The sequence below is a fragment of the Siniperca chuatsi genome, linkage group LG4, assembly GCF_020085105.1.
Source record: "Siniperca chuatsi isolate FFG_IHB_CAS linkage group LG4, ASM2008510v1, whole genome shotgun sequence".
NCBI lineage: Eukaryota > Metazoa > Chordata > Actinopteri > Centrarchiformes > Sinipercidae > Siniperca > Siniperca chuatsi.
Genome location: NC_058045.1, coordinates 13,304,487 through 13,330,498, shown reverse-complemented (window position 1 = coordinate 13,330,498; position 26,012 = coordinate 13,304,487). Strand labels below are relative to the sequence as shown.

At 41.6% G+C, this 26,012-nt stretch overlaps 1 protein-coding gene across 5 annotated transcripts in view; it reads left to right on the top strand.

Moving 5' to 3' along the window:
• mctp2a (multiple C2 domains, transmembrane 2a) overlaps window positions 1-25,786 on the top strand; it is a 34,383-nt gene extending 8,597 nt beyond the window's left edge. For 3 of the 5 annotated variants that reach the window (XM_044193920.1, XM_044193921.1, XM_044193919.1), the window contains exons 7-23: window positions 71-191; window positions 293-316; window positions 2,624-2,800; window positions 3,492-3,622; window positions 3,728-3,914; window positions 4,086-4,179; window positions 4,262-4,364; window positions 4,463-4,565; window positions 4,678-4,779; window positions 4,905-4,979; window positions 5,268-5,387; window positions 15,233-15,352; window positions 16,456-16,497; window positions 21,174-21,283; window positions 21,389-21,498; window positions 22,657-22,754; window positions 24,894-25,786. In XM_044193920.1, the coding sequence (XP_044049855.1) occupies window positions 71-191; window positions 293-316; window positions 2,624-2,800; window positions 3,492-3,622; window positions 3,728-3,914; window positions 4,086-4,179; window positions 4,262-4,364; window positions 4,463-4,565; window positions 4,678-4,779; window positions 4,905-4,979; window positions 5,268-5,387; window positions 15,233-15,352; window positions 16,456-16,497; window positions 21,174-21,283; window positions 21,389-21,498; window positions 22,657-22,754; window positions 24,894-24,953 (1,777 nt within the window). In that variant the 3' untranslated portion in view covers window positions 24,954-25,786. The remainder of the gene's footprint in view (window positions 1-70; window positions 192-292; window positions 317-2,623; window positions 2,801-3,491; window positions 3,623-3,727; window positions 3,915-4,085; window positions 4,180-4,261; window positions 4,365-4,462; window positions 4,566-4,677; window positions 4,780-4,904; window positions 4,980-5,267; window positions 5,388-15,232; window positions 15,353-16,455; window positions 16,498-21,173; window positions 21,284-21,388; window positions 21,499-22,656; window positions 22,755-24,893) is intronic. The other 2 variants (XM_044193922.1, XM_044193923.1) reach the window with 2 other exon arrangements.
• Window positions 25,787-26,012: the final 226 nt, after the last annotated feature.

The following is a 26,012-nucleotide window of genomic DNA, read 5'->3' as shown; positions in this document are numbered from 1 at the left end:
TAGATTATCATAAGGATATCCATAAGTGGTCACCAGTTTTAATCTTCATGCCCTTTCTGTGTCTTCACAGAACCTATGAAATGGCGTTGCTCCTTAATGATCCAAAAAGTAAAGAAGATGACATGGGAGTTATTATTGTTGACGTCTGCTTAATGTTTAGAGATGCCACCATCAAAAGAAGCCCTGTAAAGGTATTTCTGATATGAGATCAATTTGTTGATGCAGTTGTCTGTCCCTAGTCTTCTCTGAATTGTTTGTACTGATTCATGTAAATCTTTTTTTCCCCCCATAGAGATGGCCAGTAAAGAAGAATAAGGTATGGATATTTATATCATATCATTTACTTTTTAACTTGAATTTCCACATTGTATGCAGATTGCCATTAGAAGTTCAACTTCGTCATTTACATGGTGGTGCTCACGGTTACCCTGATCTAAAGCACTAGGGGGCAGTAGCTCACTGTACTATGGTGTAACAAAGAATGAGGTGTATGCCCAGGACTCAGGCTTTTGTGTGTAACCTTGGTTTCAGCACAGCCTATTTCTTTTGTGGTTTTATAGTGAACCTTTTTTGCAATGCATATTATTTTCAGTGGTATCATTTGCTGTGGAAAAAGTATGGTACAATATTAGATTCTGCTCATAACCAAAATAATAATATTGATTGAATATGTTGTCATGAAAGAGCCCTTAGATTATGTTATTATTATATTATTATAGAGCAGTATTTGGTTTTGTTGTAAACAAAGTTCCATCTTATCTCAAGTGGTTTTCAATATATTGCAGCTGTAATTAGATTCAGAGTGAAATAGGAGGGTTGCTGTTTAGTGGGTTTATGTTCACACCTATGTAGTCACTACATCTGCCACTGTTCAGTCTCTTGATGGTCCAGTAGACAATCTCAATTTGAAATTAGATGACAAAGGAATGAAGCCATTTTCATACACATTGTAGGTTATCCACTACAGATGGTTAAAGATACTCAAAGGGAGACAGAAATGTGTGATGGGACTCTTCGCAATGTTCTGCTGCCTAAATCACGGTGCTAATTTAACAATGTAACAATGCCATTTTTTTTCCATTTCATTTTTGACAAACGTACAATATCTTATTGCATTTAACACCTATCCTGGAAGTGCTGAATACCCAGCTCTTACAGCTCTACTCCCCCTCTTTCAGAACATCGTTTTCTCCCTCTGTGTTACCACCACAGAGACAGGGAATGGCAAGTGCCTAAGTAAAACTCTGCTGTGTGATAGTGTTTCAAACAGGAGGGGGGCGGATAGGAGAAGCAGGAGGGGGGCTCTGCTGTTCGAGGCATGTTGCCAGTGTGGGATGCCTAAGATCGGCAATGCTGATAATTCCCAGGCATAGTGGGCAATAACCCAGATGTTAGGATGTAATATCACAGCTGTGGATGGACAGTGCTGAGGTACCAGCCAAATGGACCTGGGTCTGAGCTCATTGTGCTTGTCCCCATGCTGTCCCACCATATGGAAGCAATCGCACAGCCCTTTTAGGACCAGGAATAGATTCTCTTTAGGGGCCACTTACAGTTAAGTGGAATTGTTTTATTGGCCGCTGAGATAGAAATGTGTCCAAGATAAACACTTGGGATGACTTGGCTGAGGCCTGTTTTATATCGCTCCTCCACCCCCTCTGTTCCTCTTCTTTTGAAGGGGCTGATATTTATAGGGCTGTTCCTGTGGTATTCCATGTTAATTCAGGTCCCTGAGATGCGCTTTGATCCCCTCCGGATTGGGTGGCAATGTGGGTTGTGACCTCGTAGTGAAGAGGAGGGGCTGGAGTGGCAGGGGAGTTGTAGTGGGGCTGTTTGAAGCAGCGTCGCTGGGGCAGTCGAAGGAGCTGGGCAATCAAAGAGGCTAGAGCAGATTACGGTCCTGCTCTTTAATTACAGTCAGCCCTACACAACCTCTCTGCTGTTTGTTTTTACAGCCCTGGCCTATCACCGCATGGCCTCACGGGAACTCTAACATGCAAACATATCAAGGCCTCTCTCTCTCACTCCCTCTGTGACACACGGCAGCAGAAGTGGATTATTTGCTGGGCTTGTCCTTGATTTCCAAACAGTTCTCAAATGCAAAATATCTTTGTTAGTATTGTAGATTCACTTCAGTAGAAAAGATTTGTTATTTTGCTGGTTAAATTAAAATTGGATGAATTTTCCAAGATGCAGTAAACTCTGATGCTGACCATACATACTGCATGTATGCATAATTTTCTGATGAGAGAGCTGTGCAGTTTGCATCATTACTCACTGCTGCCTGCTGTCTCTGGTGCAGTATGCCAAGTGTCCTGCCTCCCCACACTCAGTCTGGGAGCCAGTGATGAGTGGGACTGTCACAGCCAGGGACATCTGGCTGCTCGCTGACGTCCCTCTCTTCCTCCCTCTCCAGGAGCCTCCATGGTGTGGCTTGCCTGTCAGTAGAGATGCTAATGTGCTCCAACAGAGATGTGCTGTATAGTGTAAACCTTTGTCCTACTTTCATGCACTCTGTGAACATGATGAGGTGCCAGGCTGAGGCAGGAGCAGGTAAACAGCTTCCACACACATGGTGCTTTTATAAAAACTGTAACTGTCTGTGTGTATCTTTGCCCTGCAGCAGAACCAGGCCGCACCATCCCAGCGACCAGCTGACACTCAGAAAAATCAGTCGAAGAACCAGATGTGGACTGGGGTGCTTGGTATCACCTTGGTGGAGGGACAGGACCTGCCGCAGCATGGCCATGGGGACATTTACGTTCGCTTTCGCCTTGGTGATCAGAAGTACAAGAGCAAGGTTGTACTTGATTTTTAAAAGTTTTTCTCTTTTCCCACTTCTCCTACACTCCCTTTTTTCATGCTCCTCTGTCTTTTTAATGTCTGCTCTTTATACTTCAAGTCTTTCTTCCCAGCCCCTATCTCTTACTTCCCCACTTCTCTCTCTCAGCAGGTGCCTGTCAGTGGCTCACCTCCACCTTGGCTTACTGGGCCATGGCAGAGGCAGCTCATTAGACTGGGCAAGGCTGTTACTCACTTCTCCCTGTGCTTGGTGTGCTGGGCTTCATTGCCTTCATTTGCATACCCAGCATGCCCTGTTCATCTACCTGTACTTGTTGGCCTCCCCCCTGATGATTCTATGATGCACTTGTCTTGTGTTGTCGTGTTATTTCTTTGTAAACCTCTCTGCTTTCCTCTCTGCTTGTTTGTTTGTTGGACAAAGCTGATTCTAATTGGAAGCTGTCAGTGTTTACAATCCCAGAGTGGCTACTGAGTTGTACACATACAAGCACACACAAATAGAAACACACACACAACATACCTCTCTTTCTCCTCTCCTGCCTCGTTCTGGTTGGACTGAATGAAGACTTAATCCACCTGTCATGCAGGAGCTGCTCAGTCTGATAATGCATTAAACCTGACATTGTGTCAAGCGTGTGTGTGTTTCCCCGGTACTGTATGTGCTGAATCTGTGTCTTTACTGCCCTCAGAACCTTTGCATTCAGGCCAATCCCCAGTGGAGAGAGCAGTTTGACTTCAATCAGTTTGAAGATAACCAGGAACCTCTGCAGGTGGAGGTGTACTCAAAGAGAGGGAGGAAGGGTGAGGATTCATGGGGGATGTGAGTATTTCCTGATGGGTAGTGTTAATTTTGCTCACATTGGCTCCTCCACAGAACTAGCTGTCCTTATGTGTTTCAGTGGAAACATTTTATCTTTTGTGTCAGGTTTGAGATTGACCTATCGAGACTTCCACTTAATGAGAGGCAGCTCTACACTCATGTGCTGGACCCAGGAAAGGGCAGGCTGGTGTTTCTGGCCACCCTGAGACCCTGCTGGGGAGTCTCCATCTCTGACATTGAAACAGCTACCTTGGAGAAACCTGATGAGAGAGACACAGTAGTGCAGAAATTTGTAAGTTCTTCTTTGTTTTAGTTTATTTTTATGTAAAAAGAATCTAACATGAATATAATTCTGTTACACACCAGGTGTTAAGAATGCAATTGTATGTGGTACATTTATTAACCATGCACAAAAAAGGTGTTTTGAATAACATGTTTTTAATCACTTAAAAAAAAATTTCAGAGCTTAAAGAACTCACACAAGTGTATGGGGGAGGTTGGCTTCCTTCAGGTCAAGGTCATAAAGGCAAATGATCTTCCTGCAACAGACCTCAATGGTAATCCATAACAACAGTTCTCTTCTCTGTTCTCATGGTCATAGCCTCTTCTTTACATTAAATAATAACACTTAATTTGCAGGAAAAAGCAACCCCTTATGTGTGGTTGAGCTCGGTAACAGCAAACTTCAAACTCACACAATCTACAAGAACCTCAATCCGGAGTGGAACAAAGCCTTTACATTGTAAGTAAAACATCTGGAAAAAGAAATCAGGGCATCTGTCTTATTCTGTGTTGTATATTTTAAAGTGAATAACATGTTTCTTAACTCTTATGTTACAGCCCAATTAAGGACATTCATGATGTGATAGAGTTGACTGTTCTTGATGAAAATGGAGACAAAGCCCCAAACTTTTTGGGGAAAGTGGCTATTCCATTACTGACTGTAAGTTTGTTTATGATCGGCGACTACATTACTACTGTGACAGGATTTAGTTGGTAAGGTCTTACATATTAACATCTGATATACAAAATACATATTTTTTTAATTCTAAAAGGTTCAGAATGGGCAGCAGATATGTCTGTTCTTGAAGAAAGAAACTTTGGGAAATGTATCAAAAGGAACCATCACATTGGTGCTGGAGGTTATCTATAACAAAGTAAGAATCAAACAAAATGTGTTCAAGCTTGTTTGAGAAGTGATAATGTTCTGTATCATGTAGTGTGAAGTCAAAAAGTAGTTAAACTGTGTGTTTGTGTTTATTGCTTTCTTTTTTTGTCCCAGGTCAGAGCTGGCATCAGAACCTTCCAACCAAAGGAGACAAAATCAATGGAGGAAAATGTGAAGTTCTCCAAAAAGGTTATCTTTATTGACGTTTTTAGTAGAATATAGCAGATGGAACGAAAAAGCTTGACAGTCTGTTCCCCTCACATTCCACTAATAAAGTAGCCACAACAAAGCTACACACGGTCATAGTTTGGATCGGACATAGTCAAACTAATTAGTTTAATTGGCTTTAAACATCTAACTTCACAAGTAGCAAATAAGGGTTTGTAAAATTGATTCAACCTCATTGCAAAGTCATAAACATTATGTCCAGTATCAAATGATACTAACTGGTGTGTTGTTCCAATTATTTCCCGCTAGGTTCTTGCCCGGAATATATATCGGGTTCGAAAAATCAGCACAGCAGTTCTCTACACGTTACAGTACATTAAAAGCTGTTTTCAATGGGAGAGCACGCAACGAAGTCTAATAGCCTTCCTGGTAAGTCATTGCCTCACGTTAATGAACTCTCTTTAAGCCTTGGGGCGAACAAGTTTTGTCCCATTTCACTGCAGCCCAGTTTTAACTCTTTCATTTTATGTGAATTAGATGTTGAGGAGAATTTTTGGTTTATCCATTTTCTCTCTGTGCTCGTCTTTTTCCCATGAAAAACAATGGCTGCCTTCTGTTTTTATCCCATGCGTATATGATGGATGTGCTTTATCCTTTAAATCAAACCCCACTTGGCTTTCCTTCAGTTCTGATGACATTAGAGTGTATTTGAAGGGGTGGGGTTTGGGCGTTTGTACATCTGACTTCTTAGCAAAGCCTCCTAACCCGGGGGACGGTGTAAGGAGGATCACGGTCTCAGCTTCTTTGGGTAGAGGAGTGACAGTCTGCCTCCGAGATTTGAACCTTGTTTAAATGTCTCTGTTTAGCTGTTTTTAATGAGGGTATGTGATCTAAGGTCCTAAGCTTAAATAATCTTAAATCACCCTGTGAATCCCCCTCAGTACAGCACATGTAATGTCATGATTAAGAGTGTACACTTGCTATGAAAGCCCTGCCAGCTCCGTGTCAGGGTGAGGAAGCGGTCACAGACAGGGTGTGTGAAGAACTCTCCTTTCACTGCCTTTCTTCTGTCTGCTCTGTCTCAGAATGACATGCAATTCATACCTGGTGTATTCTATAAGCCCTTCTCACTGATCCTGAGGTGCAAATCCCCCCAGGCAATGGCCAGGCTCAATGTATCACAGCCTTTAGAACAGCAAGGCCCACAGACAGGCAGGCAGACACACAGACAAGAAGACAGAGAACAATGCAGGCGATTGTATAAGGATAGAGTGGGAGGCAAGCTACTATCTGGGAAAGAAAGTTGGAGCACAGAAAGAGGAAGACAGTTCGGTAAAAGTGCGGTCCACAAAGGCAGATAGCGAGAGACTTGGAGGCAGGGATATGGGCAGGAAAACAGGAGGATAGGCAGGCTGACAGGTGACAGGTCAGCGGGATGGGGCCATCTTCTTCCACCTATAATTAGATCCTCCGCAGGCGATGGGAGTGTGCGGTGGCACACTCTAATCTTTCATTTCCACTTCTACTCCACCTGCTGTTTAGGAGTCTAGCACACAAATAGAGATGTTAGAATGAAGGAAAAATACACACACACTCATTATTTTCATCATGATCATCATTGTTACTGTAGAGTAGTGCTTCCCAATCTTAAATTTGTCAGTTGAGTGTCATCTGCTCCCTGTCAGTGAAGATGGTAATTCTTGTGGCATTGACTGTAGCTGTTTTGTCCTCTTATTTGAAACAACTGCTCTGTTTTCAGACACTAACACCGGCACACTGGTTGATATTTTTTAAAAGCAGACAGATACAGAGTAGTCAGAGTGCGCCTTTGTCTGCGACGAGGTGTGCTTCAGATAGTTGAAGTGTTAAAGGTGCATGGTGAGAATTGCCCAAACAGAGTGAATCTGCCTCTGTGTATTCATCACCCACTCATCAGCAGACTGAGAGTTCAATGAGTGAAAAGTTCTTTTTTTTCAATGATTTATTATATTCTCAACAAGCAACAAGCACAGTGAAACATGCAAATCACATGTAAATATTGCATGTAACTGATAGTGACAAGAAAAACTCTGAACTTATGCTACCATCTGACAGTCATAAGGGCAACAATAAGTTCTTCACTGACTGTCATTACAAGCCTAGTGCCATGCCACTATCCACACTAGTGCCCCTGCCCACTCCAAGGCTAGCCACTGTACAGCCACTCCTCCTCCTCCAAGTCATCATTTGCAATTTAGTTTGTGTTTGGAGCTTTCTAAAGCAGCATGCCACCATGCGCCTTAATGAAAGAAGCTCCCACTCCTATCTTTATATCTTTAGGCAGTGGTAATAAGGTAACTGATTCAGACATTGACAGATGGCCTCTGCTTGCCTCTCACATGTGCATAATTATACCACTAGTGTCTGCTCTTTTCCACAGTGGGCAGGCAGCACAGGGCTTCTCAGGGTATGCCGATAGGAAGCACTGCAGTGGTGGGTCTAGCTTTAATATACATTACAATACATTATTTATCAAGCAGGCAGACCAGTCCTACCCTTTTACACCATATATATCCTGTAATGCATTACCGCTGCTGTGGTTTCTTCTGGGACTACGGGACGCTCGCGTAGTGCTTTACCAGGAATACTTAGCCATTATATCACTCAGTCCCACAGGCCAATTTTCTGACCTCCACACAGCATGCAGTCTACATTTGTATCCTGTTTATGTAGATTCATGTATGCATTATGAAGTGTTTGTTGGTGTTTGGTGTGTAAGGTATTCAAATTTTGCATGAGGGATCACTGCTCTGGTTCACGTTAACCAAGTGAATGGGAATGTGAAAAAAATATTGAGTTTGTTCTTCTTCTTTTTTTGGAGAAGTCTTTGTTCATATCAAGATAACTTTCCCCTCATGAGTGACAATCAGACAGCTGCACATCCAGAAACATATGAATTTAGCATTTACAGATCGATGGTTTATTTGGTTTTATGCTGCTGCTGAGTTTTATTGTGTGAGAGGAAACTCTGTACGGAATGAATGGAAATACTTGCAGTATTGTCACTGTTTGCGAGTGCAGGAGGTTACTTGTTTTGATTGTGCAATCTCATCAGCAGAGTCCATACTGTTTGAAGTTGCCTTCGATTTTCCACCAATGTGTAGCAGTTAGAGTATCTCTAATTAGGTAATGTAACAAAAAAAACCCCCAAAAAAACAAGGAAAAGAAAAAAAATTTCTCATGCGTTTAAACAAAGTTCTGGCAAATCCTCATAAACATTTTCATCAGTGAACGGAAATACAAACAAGAAATTTGGATTTTTTTCCCCTCTTCTTGTTTATGCTACAGTAATGAGCCTAGGATCTGCGCTTTTCAAGAGTTTGACAACAGCATGTTCCTTTCTCTGAGAGAGAGAAAATGTGACAGCTAAAATCTTCATAAAATAACGGCCGTTAGATGTGCTTTTCACTAAGACTGAGCGAGATGAATGTGCTATACATCAGCAGTGACTGCAGAGGGGTCACCCAGAGTTCTTTGCTGCACACAAGAATAAGACCTGTAGATGGAGCTACAGCACTGCTGGAAATGTGAATGGAGGCGCTAAGGAGATCAGTTACTTTTCCCAACAGGAGCCATTTGTGGGAACAACTTGGAGTGAAATCCTCCATTCTGTCTATTAGACCAAGAGACACAAGTTTCTTCCACAAAAAAAAGGATGGAAAAAAAGCTAAATGAGCATGTATTAGCCAGCCAAATTAATCTGCTTCAGAAGTTTAAAGTTGAGAACAATTTTGATTTAGATGAAATGGATGAAAGTTAAAAAAAGAAAGAGGATCATTTACACTTGAAAGCTGATTTGAGCTTTGCTGTCATTAGACCACTTTAAGTATTTAAGTAGAATTAATATTTTAACATATGAGGTACCTCATCTGTCAGGAGTTAGACTAGAAAGAAACCTGTATACCTTATGTGAGTATTTGAACCGTTTTCTTTTTGACACTGCCAGGTAGCAACCGCTTTAGACATCATTTGACAGCCTGTGAAATGCTGATTGCCTCACATCACACACTGTAAAGATGGCATTTGATGAATGTTTGATGCGGTGCAGCTGTAAACACACTTGGCAGCTGCAATGGGCACTTTTTTGGGGCTGATAGAATCATCGTCTCCCCAGATGAGGGCAGGACAGGGTCAGATCTGGCTCCAGAGGTCTCGGGAGACCACCTGTGTAGAGCCATAGCAGTCGGGGCCATTAAAAAGAACACCACCCTGGCCGAGATCAAAGCCATAATCACAGTTGTCATAATTGTTCTTGTTAACACTATCCCTGAAAATGAGATGCTTTGTGAGTCTTGGATCTGTCTATTTGTGGTTTACTGCATTGCAGTGTGGCCGAGCTTTTGTGAGAACAGCGAGAGGACTGTGCACGCCTGTGAATTGTCTCCTTGTTTCTGCTTTGCATCTGTTTTCTCTCAGTTGGAAAAAGTTGAAGGCCTTAAAGGAGTGGGTTTCTTCAGTCTCATGGGGGTTACACTCTCCCTCTCCATGGCTGTGGGAGTTCTCAGACTGTGCAGCGGGAATGTGTCTAATAGGGGAAAAAAAATGATGGCAATGATGTCGATGTGTGTGTTCATGGTTTTGAGTCTGAGATCTATTAATTATTAAATGATAGGCTGTGACTACTTGCAGACTGCTCAGCAGTGCCTCCTGATTTAACACAGTATTATTATTTAGCTACCCTGAATGGCTATATGTCAGTTGACAGCTCTTGAGGTTGGCTGAATGCAATGTGTAACCTTGAAACATGTCCCCTTATTAGCAGGATTAATAAGCTTTCTCTGCTAATAATAGCATCACTAGAGCTGTGAAATTGTTCCCATTTTTTTGTTTTAGGAAAAGGAAGAAACACATTTGAACCCATTTAAATTAACCAAATACATTTTATTATTTAGCATTGTTAAACAGGATGAAGTAACTTTTAAGTACAAAAAAGTAAAGATTTATAATAGCTGACTGCACTGATGATAATGTGTTGACTCCTGAGAAGGCAAGGTTTTATCTGTGCATCTGTTGCATTTTATTGTACTGTTGTTTTATATTATGCAGGTTTTCAGCTTAGATGAAGTATGCTCTGTGTTTTACCCCATTGTGTGTGCCATATCATAATGACTGCCTTTAACATACTTGCCACCTTCCTAGTCAGAGGACACCTCTCCCCAGGCAGCTGAGGCGGCGACCTGTCCGCCCTTTCCGGGGCCAGTCTTGGCCCCTGCGCGTTAACGTGCATGTGAGCTGAGCTGACAGGGAGAGAGAGTCCATGCCACTCCCTCCCCACCTCCTCAGGGGAAAAGGCTTGCATGGCAGATCTGTCACCCAGGAGGTCGCTCAGTGTTAATGCTCCCGACACGGATTAAACACTAGTGGCCAGTGCCGGAGTGCGGGGTCAGTGTAGCCACCACTGACAGGCACCACGGGGCCCCCCTGACTGCCCAACTCCAGCCTCATACTGGTGTTACTCTGGCCCTGGCATGTGTCAGACAGTCGAGGAGACAACGGCCAGAGCTGGCCCTGTGAGCAAATGCTAATGCTTTGCCTCGCACGGCTGCTCTTCCTCAGCGCTTTGATAAAGAGCTGCTATCACTATTGCACTGTGCTGTGCAGGCGTCCTGACAAGCTCTGGCATTTTCTTATCATTTTGCTGCGGCTAACCTTTTGTTTACAAATTAGAAAAAAATGTGAACACTGAATTAACTGAAATGAGACTGTCTAATACCATTTTTTTGGTTTATTTTTATTTTTTACTTTACCCAAGGAATATAATTGTTTATGCTTATATTTAGCTATGGGTTTATTACTAAAATGTGTACAAAAAAAATAATAACAAAATAATGGTAATAATTGTAAACAAAGTGGAAAACCACTTTGTTACATTACAGTAAATATGAATGTTACTTTATATATTTGATTAAAAAAATGTAATTATAAATTGCTTTACACTCAAGAACTGTTACTGATTTCGCACCGCTGAAGAGGGACATGAGATTCCCCAATTTTATTACTCTCACTCGATTGTAGCCTCTCTCTCTCTCTCTTTCTCCCCCTCATCCTCTGTCTCTCTCTCTCTCCCCAGTCGATAAGACTTGAGCTGAGCATATGTGAAATATTTATTCAGCGTTAGCTCAGAGCACCATAGCTGCCCACACACTCTACCTGCCTCGAAGAGAAATCTTATCTGTGCTTCCTCTGCCTCCGACACCCCCTGAAAGCCTGTCCCCACACTGGCCCAAGCTCAACACAAATTACATGTCTCATTGCTCTGCGTTTACAGCTACTTTAAAGCCTGCCGCTCCTGTCCCCAACTTAAGCCCTCAGCCAGACTCTCTTTCAAAAAAAAAAGACCTGCATGAGCTGAGCTGCTACTTGTGCCTTTGATTCATTATTAATCTCTTTTTTTGTATATTTAATTGAGGAAGTAATGCAGATTAATTTTACTGCCCTTGATTTCACCAAGAAAAAAAACATCAGAGTAGACACTATTAAAGGTTTTGTAGAGGCTCCTATTTATTTTTAAAAATAATAATCATTTTAATTTATTTTCCTAATTTTTGTATATCTCATACTTGCACATAGTCACACGTGCAGTTTCTGCCCTTTTTCTATCTCTCACACACAAAAAAACATGCATACACACACACAGTATCAACAACACACATACTTACACAAACCCTGCAGCCTGTCTTGTTAAACTCTTTCAGTATATGTTCACGTAATCTGGCATCGGTCCACAGCCCCCATGACTGACCCTCATAATGCTGGCTGGAGCTCTTCTTGCTTTGTTTAGCTTTCCAAGTAGAGTGTAGCTGAAGAGAGTACTGAAGATACAGCCAAGATGAAATCTTCTGTGTTTTTGGATGGTACATGGTCTTAAAAATAAGGGTATTTTTTACATCTGCCATGTTAAAAAAATAGTGGAAAGCGTGTTTTAGTATTGATATTGTATGGCCCCATGTGCTGTGACATTACATTAATTTGGCTCATCAACAGTATTATGTGTGTTATACTGATGTGACACCTATATTTATAGCCTGTTGTCTGCTGTAGTGTTTAAGGAAAGCATTTGGCAGCCTTGCAGTCTGGTGGTACGTCTGCCAGTCAGTAGTTTGGGTTGGTAGACTGGGCCACCCCCTACTCTGTTAATCAATTTACAGGATGGCAGAAACTCTCATAGAGGGTGTCTTTGTCCCTTTGTTCCTGTTACGATCCCTTCTCCCTCTCCTGGGAGAGTGTGGGTGGTGGGAGCTGCCATGCTTGCTCAGCTTTAAGTTATTTTATTCACACTTTTAATCGCTGAGTGCTTTATTATTAGGTGCTGGATTCTGCTGGCCAGTGGATCTGCATGAGAAGGCGCAGAATGCATTTAGTGGAATCATATTAATGGCACTATAAAACAAATCTGTCAGGCTGTTCTTAACCCTGCTGGCAGAATTGCTCTGCCCAGGGTTGCCCCCTTCTCCAAGCGCTTACAGGTGGCTAAGGAGAGTGCATCTCCATCATCTACTCCACTGTGTGCTAATAGTTTTATTAATTCATTATTTTTTTTCTCCCTCGGCACCCTGTGCATAATCATACAGACATTTTTCAGCTAAATGGTGTTTGTCAAGGGAGGTTTCCTACATTAGAGACACTCCTCCCAGACATACATACTAACGCTTGTTCAATTACAAGTCGTTCGTTATCCAATTCTGCTGTGTGTAAACCTAAATGATCAGGTATATCATTAATAATTACCTTCCTTGCTTTTGTTTGTTGCTTTATGTCCTTTTTGGTTAAATAAATGACTGTTTTACCACTTGTGCAACATATTAGCATTGTCGTGTTTTAAAAAGTTCAAGGTTTTACTTGTCATGTGGAATTTGTTGACGGATGAAAAAATATGCAGTCAGGTCCTTAACACTGAAATGGAGCCCATCTTTGACGGCAATTAAAATGTGGATTTTTTTTTTAATACGAATTTACACTTACGCCTGAAAGGTTGCACTTTGTCCAACACGTCCTTTAATCACTCAGCTGCTTGCTAATAAAACATAAACCACTTAGTGGGGAATTAGTTCTGTCTCCATTTCACAGAAACTCTGGAGAATGCAAGGAGACAAGGGGAAGGTATAGTCCTGCCTTTGCTCATTACTGTGGGATGTCTGACGGCAAAGTCTCAGTCTGTGCACCTGAGTGAAGGAATCTGAGAGGTTTTCCCAGATGTTTCTCTCCATTGTTTTTATTAGTGTTAAAAAAGCATGTAAATCCTGAACACATCGGCTGACATACCATGAGGGAGGAATTGAGAAGAGATTTCTGACAGTTTTGGTTTATACCCTCATTTAAGCACTCAGTTTAGACACTAGGCATTGTATTTCTGTAGGCTTTTATCTTGTCCACTGAGCCAGAAAGCAGTGAGCAGAAATTAGCATTAGTGGGCGATTATGAATACCTGTGACAGATTCTCTCTGCCGGCTCCCTGGGTGGAAATGAATTGGCTCCCTCTGTTGACTTGCACTGGAAGACAGAGACCAAGCAATTAGACTTTAGTGGTTAATGTAGCAGCTTTTGCAGGGAGGGCAAGGAGGTTCAACATTCCTGCTGGGCTCATGTCAGTTTCTAGGCACATTTTCCCCTCTTTTATTTTTCCTTTTTTACGAGAATACTGGGAATATGACAAGCTACCTGTCCACCAGCCAGCTGAATTCCTCTGGGGTGAGGGGAGTGTCGCTTTAGAATCACCTCATGGGAACTGAGGTGACAGCACATGACGTAGGTTATTCATAACAGAGAGGAGATGTACTGCAGCTACCTCTGCACATCATGCATATTCATTGTTTACCTTTTCTTTTATCCGCCACCAGCTCTAGTTTGCTACTGTATACGTAATTCAAATGAGCTCTTATAAAAAATAACAATAACATGTTGTTCATATTGTTCATTTCTTGGTCATCCCGCTGTGTTTCCGCTTCAGCTCACCCACCATCTCCCAGGTTATATTGAGGGATAATAAGCAGTAGAGTGGCCAAGCCCAGGGCAGTTGGGCCACAGTGTTGTCTGCATTACTCATGGTTCACGTTTCCCTGGTGGCCGTTTGAACCTAGGCCTGGTGTGGCAGTAGGTAGACTGGCCCCCAGAGCAACATGCAAGAACTCTGTATGGTTGCTATGACAGGAACAGTCTGCTTTTTACAGGCCTGCTATTGAAGCCTGAAGGCCCCAGTGCTTCACATCCTGTCTCGGGCTTAACTCGAACATATTGTTCATACTCTAAGCAGCCTCCAGCTCTTTCAGCCTAGACTGCATAGTGCTACCATCGTGTGGGTTCAGCTTAGCTATACTCAACGTTTTGAAATAAACTTTGTAAAAAACAAACAAACAAAAAAAAAAACTTGTTAAAAAAGTATGAAGGATGAATCTAACTGTTGGAAAGGATGCATTCATTATAGAAAATGTTGTATATAATGTATGAGAAAAATTTACATTGTGAAATAAAAGTGGACCATATGTTGGGTGTACTGGCTCATAATCACACTATAATAGATTTTAACTTCAATTCAACTTGCTGTGGGGGACATTTTATTTCATCCCTGTCAACCTGCTGGTGTGATCCTCCTCACACATTGCTGATAATTTCAGTTGGAGACAGACTCATTAGGCTGTCACTAAATGGGTTTAAATGCAGCCGTCCAATTAGTGCTCTGCTGTGAAATGCAGTGGGTGTTGTGCAACGTGCTTAGCACCACTCCTTTACAGAATTATGAGGGATTACTCATTCAGAGTGATCCATCTTATTTCTACCAGGGGTCTTGGCTTTTCTCAGTATCATCGCCACAGAGGGGGTGAATGTTGCAAATGCTTCTCCAGATGCCATATGCGGCTCGTCAGAGAGCCTCGTTGCCTCTGAATCTAAGAGGATTTGATGTGCTAGTTAAAAGACAGCATACCATGCCTATCCATGTCATACTTTCTGTTCTGCAGTAAGGCACTCTGCCAGCGCAGTGTTATTGGTGTATATAAATAGGATTTCAAGATATTAAAAGTTGTCCCTGAATATCTGTTACTTTCAAACCACTAAGAGTCAAATCTGTTCCCATCGACTGTAAATCTCAGAGGCTTTACAGTCTGTAGTGCTTTTCATGAGATTTAGTACGTGGTTAAATCTATTATATATTTTGTTTTGAGAGCAGGCTTGCTGAGATATGAAAGCTGGGTCCCTGCTATAGTGTGATGGGCTTATATTGTCATGTCCTGTCTTCTCAGATCTTCCTTGTGACGGTGTGGCACTGTGAGCTCTTCATGCTGCCCCTCTTCCTGCTTCTGCTCATTGGCTGGCACTACTTCCTGCTCACTTCAGGGAAGGCCAGCTCCAACCAGGACCTAGTGAGTGACAAGGACTCCAAACTCTTCAGTATTCATCCATACACATCTTTAGATGCATGCTGGTGCAGTGCAAATTCAGTCTATATGTTAACTCAACTCTGGTCAAACCCTGATGGAATGATCTCCTTTTGGCACACATTGGGCAAATTGCAGTTTTACTGTAATGTCAATTTACAACTCTTACACTTGCATGTATACTGTTTAATAAAGGAGCTGTTGCTATAAAATGCACTTCAGTCAGTTGTAACAGCATTCCACACATTTTATAGCTGGTTAAACTAGTTTCTACATTGTCTCCAGGGGCCCAATAAAACACCAAGCAGTAAGAAGCCACTAAAATCAAATCACTGTAAATGTATGTATAGCCTATAGGCTGTTGATATAGTCTCACCACGTCTGTAAATGTAGGACTACAGTTCTCCCCACAACATACCACTTTCTCCTCTCTATCTACTGTTATGGAAATTATGTTTGCCCTACACATGTCTGTGAAGGTTAATGCTGTTCACACTTCTGACTGCCCCCCAATTTCACTGTGTTGTAAGCCTTCTCACTGGCCAGCCAGGGGCCTGGCCTGCTCACACACCCTCCCCAAAGCAACATCACCGGCCCGGTGATTGTGTTTATGGCTGCTGGCAAAGATGCCGTCCCTGGGCAATGTTAAAGCCCAGGCTCACCCTCATATCCAGTGTGGAAACTCTGCCACCCCTCTGTGACCCTCTGGCCGGCAATGACACAGCTCTGTTCCCAGGCAATGTCACAGTGTGCACCACATTGGGGTCAGGGCTTGATATAAAGTGATCTAGGCAACAACATCCAAATTAAATGTTTTTTTTTCTTCCTCTTTCTGTTTTTCTGTGTGCTTATGTTGTGGAGAAATGAGATTGCTTTGGTGTGACAGTGCTCTTGTGAGGAAGGCCCTCTTTCACCTCTCCTTTTGTGTGAGGTCACCCCTGTGATGCAGTCTCTATGGAAACAAGCCTCTCCCAATAGGGGTGAATGTACTCAAAGAAAATTTCATTACAAGGTGTTTGTTAAAAATGCTCCAGTGCCCACATGTCCTGTTCGTTTGAAGTCACCCTCTACCCTTTATTTTTTCTTAGGTGAACATGAGCATGGGTGACGACGAAGAGGAAGACGAGAAGGTATTTTATCTTGTCTCTTGCTAACATTTTAAGGGATAATATGTTTTGGTGGAACGTTATCACTTCTCAGTTTTCCCTATAAATATAAATATATTTTTTAAGGTTACCATAAACACGGACTATTTTACCATTTCATAGTGACATTACTAAGTGGTTTGTGTAAAAAAAAAATTCTGCTAATATTTCTTTCCGAATAACCAAAGTTAAATCAAACACATAACAATGTCTGCATTGCTTTTGTTGGGTACAAATTCCTGGTTCACCAAATAGCTGTGATTCTTATACAAATGAACACTTGCTTATTAGAAAATATAAAATGTTTTACCAAAGAGCCATACAGGTTCTAGTTGGTATTTTAGCATAGTCACAATGATTTGTTACTTCTCAGAAGCTCTTTTCTAACTAAGAATAGAAATATTTTCATGCATTCCAAATGAGGGCAACATCTTTGAAACAGTTGTGTCATGTAGCTCTTTATTCTGTTCCTCTGGGTATTCAGTGTCACTCTCCAAACGTACTCCGCCAAGATACTGTAGCCCTTTGAAAATCTATAAATCAAATTTAAACAGCACCGTCAATTAGATTTTGCACGGCTGTTGGGGATAAAATCAGTAGATTTCTTAGTATCAGGAGTTATGTTGAGAATGACCTTTTACTACCAGAACAAAGGAACAAAGTACAATAACACAGCAGTAAACTTGTACTTTGCCCCAAAGGTTATTAGTCATTTTCACTTGTTCGTTTGTGAGAAATCATAAATGATAATGTTTGTTAATATATCTCTCTAGTGTCTCTTGAAAAACAAAACAGGAAATCTTTAAGTAGCCTGAAAATTATACTTCCCCACAGCACATAATATTCAATTACACTCATCCCACAGTTTTCTGTAAAGAAGGAAGAGTTAACAGGGATCTGTATTATTGCTTTATGGCAATGAAGTGTGGAGCTAACGCAAAGCCTCCAAGCAATGACCCTTGTGCTCTGTGTCTAGGCCCAGGATTCATATCCATAATGCGCTCAATATATTCTGTTGTGATGACCTGGGGCTACGAAAAAAGCCAGATTCTTTTAAAAACACAGGCACATCCACCAAATCCTGTCTGAAAGGATGGGCTAATTCACAGATGAAACTCGCATGATATGTTTGCACACACAAAGTGGGAAGCCGCACTTGCTATCATTGCTAGGAATAGGCAAACTGGTGCTTAAACAAACAGCAGTGATACAGAAAATTCTGTGTATTTATGAATATTGAATCGGGCAGGATTACCTTTATGCACTGGATTTAATATAATTGCTACATCGAATGATTATTACATTTGTCTTTACCTTGAAACCCCAATATATAACAGAGGAATGTTTACTTTTTTGGTTTAAGAAATGGCAGTGTCTTCAGAAAGGTTTGATTCTCTCAATACATTGCATGTGTTTCTGAACTCAGCCTTCACCTCTTAAAGCTTTTTGAAAGGTTTTCTATGAGCCTCCCTAAGCCCTTTCACACTCAGAGGAAATGAAATATCTCCTTTCATTTACTAATTAAGCAGTCACCCATGTTTGTTTTAAGCTGTCAGCTTTAATTTAAAGTGGCTTATTTGAAAGTCTTGTTATGGTCTTACTGTCACTTGAATGTGATATCATGCAGTTAGATCAAGCAGTGTAGCTTTACACCTCCTATCAAAGTCTTCTTTAAAAATATTTGGGGTTAAAGAGTGATCAGTGTTAAATTTGATGACTTCAAAGCCTTTGCTTTTTTCCCCCAGTCTTTTCTCTAACATGTGAATAAAGACTTTTCCCTCTGAGAAGGTTATGATTACCACTCAAATATGTTTTTATCCCCCCTTTTTCCCCCTTGAGGAAGGAAATATTTAAACCTCAGACAGAGCAGCAAGAATGTGAAGGCATGACGTTAAAGAGAGACGAAAGGCAAGGCAGTGTTACAGCAGGATAATACAGAACAGATTCTCTGCCTGTGAACAAATCTGTCCTCAGGGAAAGAGACAGCTTACAAATTATGTGTGGGCAAAGTGACTTCCCTTTGGCCTTAGGTATCAATTGTGCAGATAGACAATATTTAATCATAACAAAAAGAAACAGAGAGGCAAAACAAGTCCATAGATCTCCATTAGAAATGAACAGGGAAGATGAAACAGCCCCAGCTGGCAGTGCTGGTCCGTGGTTGACTTGCTCCCAGAGCCTAACCCAAGGGAGTTGGGGGGAGGGTGAGTAGGTGGTTGTGGTGGTGCTAGACTGGGCCGGGGGGTTTTTACATCTCTCACCCGATAGTCCACAGTCACCGCTGGGTCTCCTTGAGCACACCAGTCAGACAGACTGCCCATGTCATGATCTGTGGTGTGCATTATGAGAGCTCCCGCACATGAACCCACCAACACATTAAAGCCTCTGAGAGCTTTTTTGTGTTTCATCCCAGCAAATTGTGTGTTAGCTTATTTTAGCTCCATATGAGATAATTTGCCACGAACACAGGTGTTTTTCATTTAGATGCACTTCTTTTGTTTGTCAAAAAAGTCACTAGAAAAATATTCAGTCTGAAAATTCAAATTTGGCACTGTTTATTCTAATTAAAATGATGCTAAATGAGCTTTTTCCAGCCCTTGATAAAACCCCACATGTCTGTGAGAGTATGTTTACCTTTGTTCAGGAGATCAAATTGGTTCTCCATTACTGCACCTTAAAAGGAAGCTTTTACAATTTTATCTGAAATGAGAATATGATTTCACACAGGTTTTCTAATCAGTAGACATTTAGAATTCATTTAGTCCATCCCCAGTTTACCCATCCTTTTCCATTTCAGAAGGAGATCTTTTATTTATTTTTGTTTTCTCTGCACTCATGTATTTGCTGAAAAGAGAACTGAACAAAGGTAAAGAATATCATCAAATGATTAATGTACAAAGGACTTCAGTTTTGGTCGCTAAGGAGTTGGAGGATTTCAAGAATATTAAAGTACATGAATAATGATAATCATGAGAGCTCTGCCTCTCGATGCATACTTCAGAGTACATCTATTTGTCTGTTTTTCCTTTCAGAAATGAAAACCAGTATGGTTTCTCTTTTTTCCTGCAGGAGCTGTTTTTTTTTGGCTAAATTTACCTTGCATGTGTATCCACTGAAGTTAAATAATGCTTCATATCTCTGATTAGATTTGAATCCTAAATCATGTAATTGGTCGCTTAAACAAGTTTCAATGAAAATATGAAAAGGAATGTGAGCCTAACTGATGAGGCTCCATATCAAGTAAGCTATCATTTCTCTCTGGGTCCATCAGGAGCTCGCCGAGCTCTAACAGTGTTCGCCGCCTTCAAAATAAACTTAGGATAAAGAGCTCAATTAACACCTAATGTGGAGTAAAGGACACACATGAAGGTTTTCTCAGCCCCCCCGAATGCAGTGGAGTGGAGTAAGATGATGCATAAACACAGATAGTCCTCTTCCCCCATGATGTGACCATGAGATGATAATCTCAGAGAAAGCATATTTGTGATAGTTCTTCCTTTTTTGGACAGTGCTGAGCCTCCACTGTCCGTCCAGATACGAGCCCAGTGGGGGAGGCTCTGCTAGTGTGGGAATTGCTCTCTTCCTGCGCCTTTCGTGGAGAAGAGTGGGCCTGACAGTCGGGAGTCTCTCTGTGCTGGCAGACAGTACGTTCCCAGGGGCTGCCTCATGAAGCTCTGATAAAGGCATTCTGTCTGGACCCTGTCAATGCACACAGGCTGCGGCTTCGGCTGACTTGTAACATAAACATATACTGTAGACATCCACAAGCCTCCTGTTAGGGTCCATCAGAGCGGCCTCCCCCAACACTCATTCCCTTTCTCCCTCTCACTCTTCCTCTCCCGCCCTCTGTCATCATTCTTGTCATTATTTCTTCCTTTTGATGTGAGGCTTCTCAGCCCTCTTTAGCTTGTGTTACTTGTGTTATCTCATGTCACTCCCCTGCCTCTGGAAGGCTTCACACTTGTCATTATTTCCAGCCTTGATGTGATCACATTTATTTCATTTTGAGACAAACCCTCCAACCCCCTCACATGTTGACTTATTGCTTTGCCAGAGTCATTATTATGTCAGAGCATTAAAAGCAAAAAATACTTTATATACAGTGTTAGTTGTTGACAAGAATCATATGAGTGAAAGAGTGAACAAGTACACATCCAAGTGGTGTTCCAAGCGGGGTGACGTGTTTTTCTCATGCAGAGAAAGCGTTAGGATAAGTTAGCAAGCCTGGCCTGACAGATTTGTAAAAACATGTTCAAGCTTGTCCTGTGCAGGCTGCTGGAATGGAATCTTTCCTCAGTTGCAAGGCCCCTGCACTTCTTGTCTAGGTCGTCTAGTCTGCCTGATTGCAGATGACCATTTTGTGTACTTTTCATCTACCAGAGAGTCTTGATTGTGCTGCACTTGTGCAACAGCTCTATTGTATGTGGCAGACAAAAGCTGAAATCCCTCAGCCATCCACATAACAGCTTCTGAGCACTGAGTCTGTCTCATCTTCAAAAGGATAGTCTGAAGATGTACAGTGTTTGCTCATTATGGCCCATTCAATAGATAAAGCACACATAATAGCACAGCAGAGTTAAACTGGCCTTTGTATACCCTGCCCAACAATTGACATAAAGTGTACCTCATCAGTGTCTGTGCATTTTTTGTTTCTTTTTTAGGAATCTGGAAAAAAGGGTTTGATGGATAAGATACATATGGTGCAGGAAGTGGTACTGGTTGTCCAGAACATTTTGGAGGAAATCGCAAACATCGGAGAGCGAATCAAGAAGTATTTTGACCATTTATATTTATCCTACAAAGTATCTTTATTTGAAATTAATAGTTTTTCTTTTATAGAACTTCACATTAATCTGACACAATTCTCATTTTATAGCATATTCAACTGGTCTGTCCCATTCTTGTCGTGCCTGGCCTGCTTGATGCTGTTTGTGGCAACAGCGCTATTATATTTCATCCCACTGCGATATATTGTGCTAATATGGGGTAAGTTCTACATCTAAAAACACAACTTAATTCATAAAATTGTAAATGAAAAATTGTTTTTGCATAACTAAAAGTGTATTGGGCGAATACCAAAAGCTAACAAACTCCCACTATCTGTTTCTTTCTAGATCATCATTACTATGACCAAAACATCCTAACAAATTGTATAAAAATCAACGCCCATACCATTGTTGCAAAACACAACTCTTATAAGATGTTCCTAACTTGAAATCCATGATTTAATGAAGTACAGTAATTTAAGAACTCTGCCATCCCTACACCTCTGCAGATGCACAGAGATCAGACAGCTGCAGAGGTTTGCTCTGCTCAGTGTGGGCTGATGTAGCAGAGGCCTAGGGTTTGTGTGAAAACAAAGCAGAGGTAGAGTAGCAAGCTGTATATAATACATGATGTCCTTGGGCAGTCTGTAGGCTCCTGGTCTAGCCTCTCATTATCTGCTGTAGTCATACAAAATAGACAGTCATCTCAGTGGTCAGGGAGATATGCTGCCCTTAACAGGCTCTCCTCCTCCAGCTGTAAGCCCACAACCACTGTACTTCCACACTGCCTTCAACACAATCAATACTAAAAAACCATCATATCAAACAAAAAACACACAGTCTGAGACACTCCTCTGTCTCCCCAGTTAACCCCCATCTCTGTGGTTCCAAGGCAAGCCTTTCAAGTTGCTTGCACATATTTAAGTCCTTAGGTTCTTTGTCTGCATGTTGAGGTACAGTCAGTACCAAGCTGTGAATATAATGGTCCCATTACAAGACCCCAGAGATATTTTTTTCTCTGTGGTATGCAGCCATGTGCTAATATGCTAGAAATCATCAGACAAACAAACAAAAGTGAGGAAAAGGTGTCATGAATGTGTGCCTGTTTTTCAGTTATCATTTATCTGCTTTAATTGATTAAGTATTGCTTTATCCACACTTGTCTCCGTTGTATTGGTCTGGCTTCAATTCAGTTTGGCTGAAAGGGATCAACTGAAACAGCATCATATAATTTAGTTACTGATACACTGGTGGGAACTCTATAGATAGGGTTACACAACTCTTTTTATTAGTAGTATTTTTTACACTGTAAAACAGTGTAAAAAATATGCTGGTTGGTATGACACCTTTATTTATTAATGTGTTCTTGTTTTCACAGGCGTTAACAAATTTACCAAGAAGCTGCGCAACCCATATACTATTGACAATAATGAAATACTGGATTTCCTCAAGAGGGTGCCTTCTGATGTTCAAAAGGTAAGGGTCCAATTTTACATACAGATAGAGAGGGAATTCCCTGAAGATGTCTGCATTATTTGCTGTACCAGAATTCCCAAGTGTTGCAGAAATATATCCTCTGGCTTTGTTTGATTATTAATGGACTCTTGCCTTTAAAGCAGCCCTGGCCCAATTATTCCTCAGTGCAGCTCCATGTAGTCGCCGTAGTGCCTGAGTGAGGAGATGCTCAGATCTGTCCTCAGCCATATTGCTGCAGCCTCATCCGTTATTAGCAATTTTGTCTGTCTGACTGAAGCGCTGTGACATTAAAGTTGGTGATTGGCCGAGGGCCGGCAGAGGTCTCCTGACGTCTCTGGCTGTTGTGTCAGCACAGAAACTCTGATGTGGCCTCAGTCAGTTCAGGGTGGTAGAGTCAATTAATGTAGTCGTGAGCCCCAGTCGTCTTGCTGGGTGCCATATGTGATTACATATTAGCCATGGCTGATATGTCATTTGCATTTACATCACAGAGCTGAGGAGAGCTGTCAGGGTGTTGTAAGTGGTGCTGGGTGCTTGCCGTTCTCTGACTGAGAATTTTGCTCGGCCAGGAAATGAAGTGCCACACAGCGCCTTCATCTTCCAGGTAACTCGCCAGACAGAATTCAGCGAGAAATCCTGACAGTCTGGATCTGGAAAGACACTCTCACCCCAGTCTGTTTCTCTACTGCACCCTTGATGTCCTCCTGCAGCAAGCCATTCCTGACTTCTCTGTGATGTTGGAGGGAGCCTGTGTTGTTTGAGATTTGGCTGACTGAGTTGGCAAAACAAGGTGGTGAATACATTTTGATTCAGAATCCTTTGTATGTCTTCTTCCCCATTGGGATACAATGTTTGAGCTTTGAAAATGACTCACTTTCAAATCTCATGGAAACAATACTTTTTAGCCTGGTTTAAAAGAGAAACTACATCTTGAAAATAGCTCCAATCATAAAAAACAAAACACCCTTAAGATTCATCATAAGTATGTTTCATTATGTACTGTGAAAAATAACCTTAACATAATATACACAAGAGACCCAAAACAATACACCACATATTTTGTTTTTGTTGACTTAGAACTTCAGTCCTCAGATAGGTGTGGACACAAAAACACCACAAAGGCTGAAAATTGACTCCTGTCTTTCTTGCAAATGTGACTTGGCAATTAGTGCCTGTGCACATCTACAAAGTCTGCCTCAAACGGGGACTTCTGACAACAATGTGTCTGTCCTGAAATAAGAAGCATCTGTCAGTTCTGAGGATAGTTTCATGTTCTGATGCAGGAGGCAGTCACTTTGTTCCCACAATCCATCTCCCATTCTAATAATGGAGACCAGCTAATTAGCATAGAGTTCTTACCTTTATTCAACAGATTCTCCGTATTGTTTGAGCTCAGCAAGCATGCTTCAAAAGCAAGTTTTCAAATTCCAGCTCTTCTCCTTTTCAGTTTACCCTATGATCTCTTTGGATTATCGTGGCAGTTTTGAAAAAGACAAAAAAATACGGACAATTGAATCTAATGTTTTGAATGTCAAAGAGAACACGATTCTACAACCTAAATTTATTTTGTAAATCCATTTGAACATCAAGGAATTTCTGGAAAATCTATCTTGAGCTTAACTCTACACATGTAACTAGCAGGAAAAAACAAGGTTGTAAGTTCAAATGTCACATTTCGGGTCTTGTTTTTCCCTGAAGAAATCAAAGTCATATCAAGGGTCTGTAAGCTGTGAAGAAAGTTACACATCAACTGTGTTTTGTAACTTTAACGACACTTGCTTTATACTATTCTCAGGCTTTAACAAAGTTTTCTTTAGGGGACATAACTTACAGTGAGTGATTATGCAGTTTGCAACTCCCTCACTGGCCTGTCAGGTCATCTCAACAGTTGATGTCTGTTTCTAATATTGTGATTGTGGTGCAGAATGAGGGGGGCGTACACTGGTACGGAACCCTTGACTCTTCAAATCCTTCCTCCCTGTGATTAATCCCCTCTGCTCCTGTGTTTAAAAAATGATTCATTACAGGCGAGCCCGCCTCGCTTTCCCCTGCACCAGCTCTCCTCAGGGGAGCCATTACCGTGCGCTCCACTGAGCTCGGATTACCTGCCTCTGACCAAACTCCTGTTTGTTTTTACAGGTGCAGCACAGCGCGCTGAGAGCGCCCACCAGCCAGAGCCAGCCGCGGAGGAAAAAGTAAGCTTCACGGACATGCTGGATGAAAGGCTGGTCTCCTTTTGAATATGGCACAACGCAGTCCACCTGACAACAATGCTCCAGTGCCAGCAGAGCCCATGACCCTGTGCACCCCACCATACCACCCTAACTCTGCCCCCTGCTGCTGAGGGGCAGCCAGCTGCTCTCTGGCTTGTGTCTTTGCTACCCCCCTGACAGAGGCTGTGAACTGCAGCAGCTAGGAGGGCAGCACATGGCGCTGTCAATCACAAGCCTGGAGGTAAAGAAAAGAGAGCGCTGCAAGGCTCAGCCTTCATCTTTGGATATAATTTAGAAAAGGAATGAAAAGCGTTGGGTTCGGCTTACCTTAGACCTCCACTGTTTTGCTTTGTTTTTGACTTTTGTGAAACTGAGAAATTTGCCTTAAGGTTAAGTTAATACAAGCTTATGAATTTATGGAAAACAAATCATGGCAATGTTTTTTCTTTAGCCATGTGTTAATATAATGAAAGGTCAAATGTCATATATATTGCAATAGATGTTTAAATAATCATTGAAATGATATGTTTTGTTGCACATTTAAAATATTAGGACAGAGTACTGAATGTTTTTCTTCTTGTGGAAAGAATTTGCTGTATATAATATAAATGCTGTCAGCTTTCTTAATTTTATCTCAGCAACAAATATATATTTATGCACTTTGTGAGTATTATTTCCAGCTGACCTTTTTTTTTTAAGTTTCTGTTACTGTACGTTAGACTGATCAATTTGAGAGTTTTATTTTTACACAGTATCGTGTCTGTATCATCAAATGGAGAATTTACAAGAATCCTGCATAAAGAATCTTGATCAGTTTGAGCTTGTGCTTTTTCATTAAATGCACTCTAGTGAGGATGGATTACACCGCTTCTTTACTTGAATACACAGTAAACACATCTGATTACACAACACAGCCATTGGAACAGAGCTCACACACCGGCCACCGCTGCGCCTTGGTTACCGAGCTCACATCAAAGCTGTGTGGCTCCACTGTGCTTCCTAATGCATTGCTTTGTTGCCTTCTCACAATAACAGGGTCCAGATG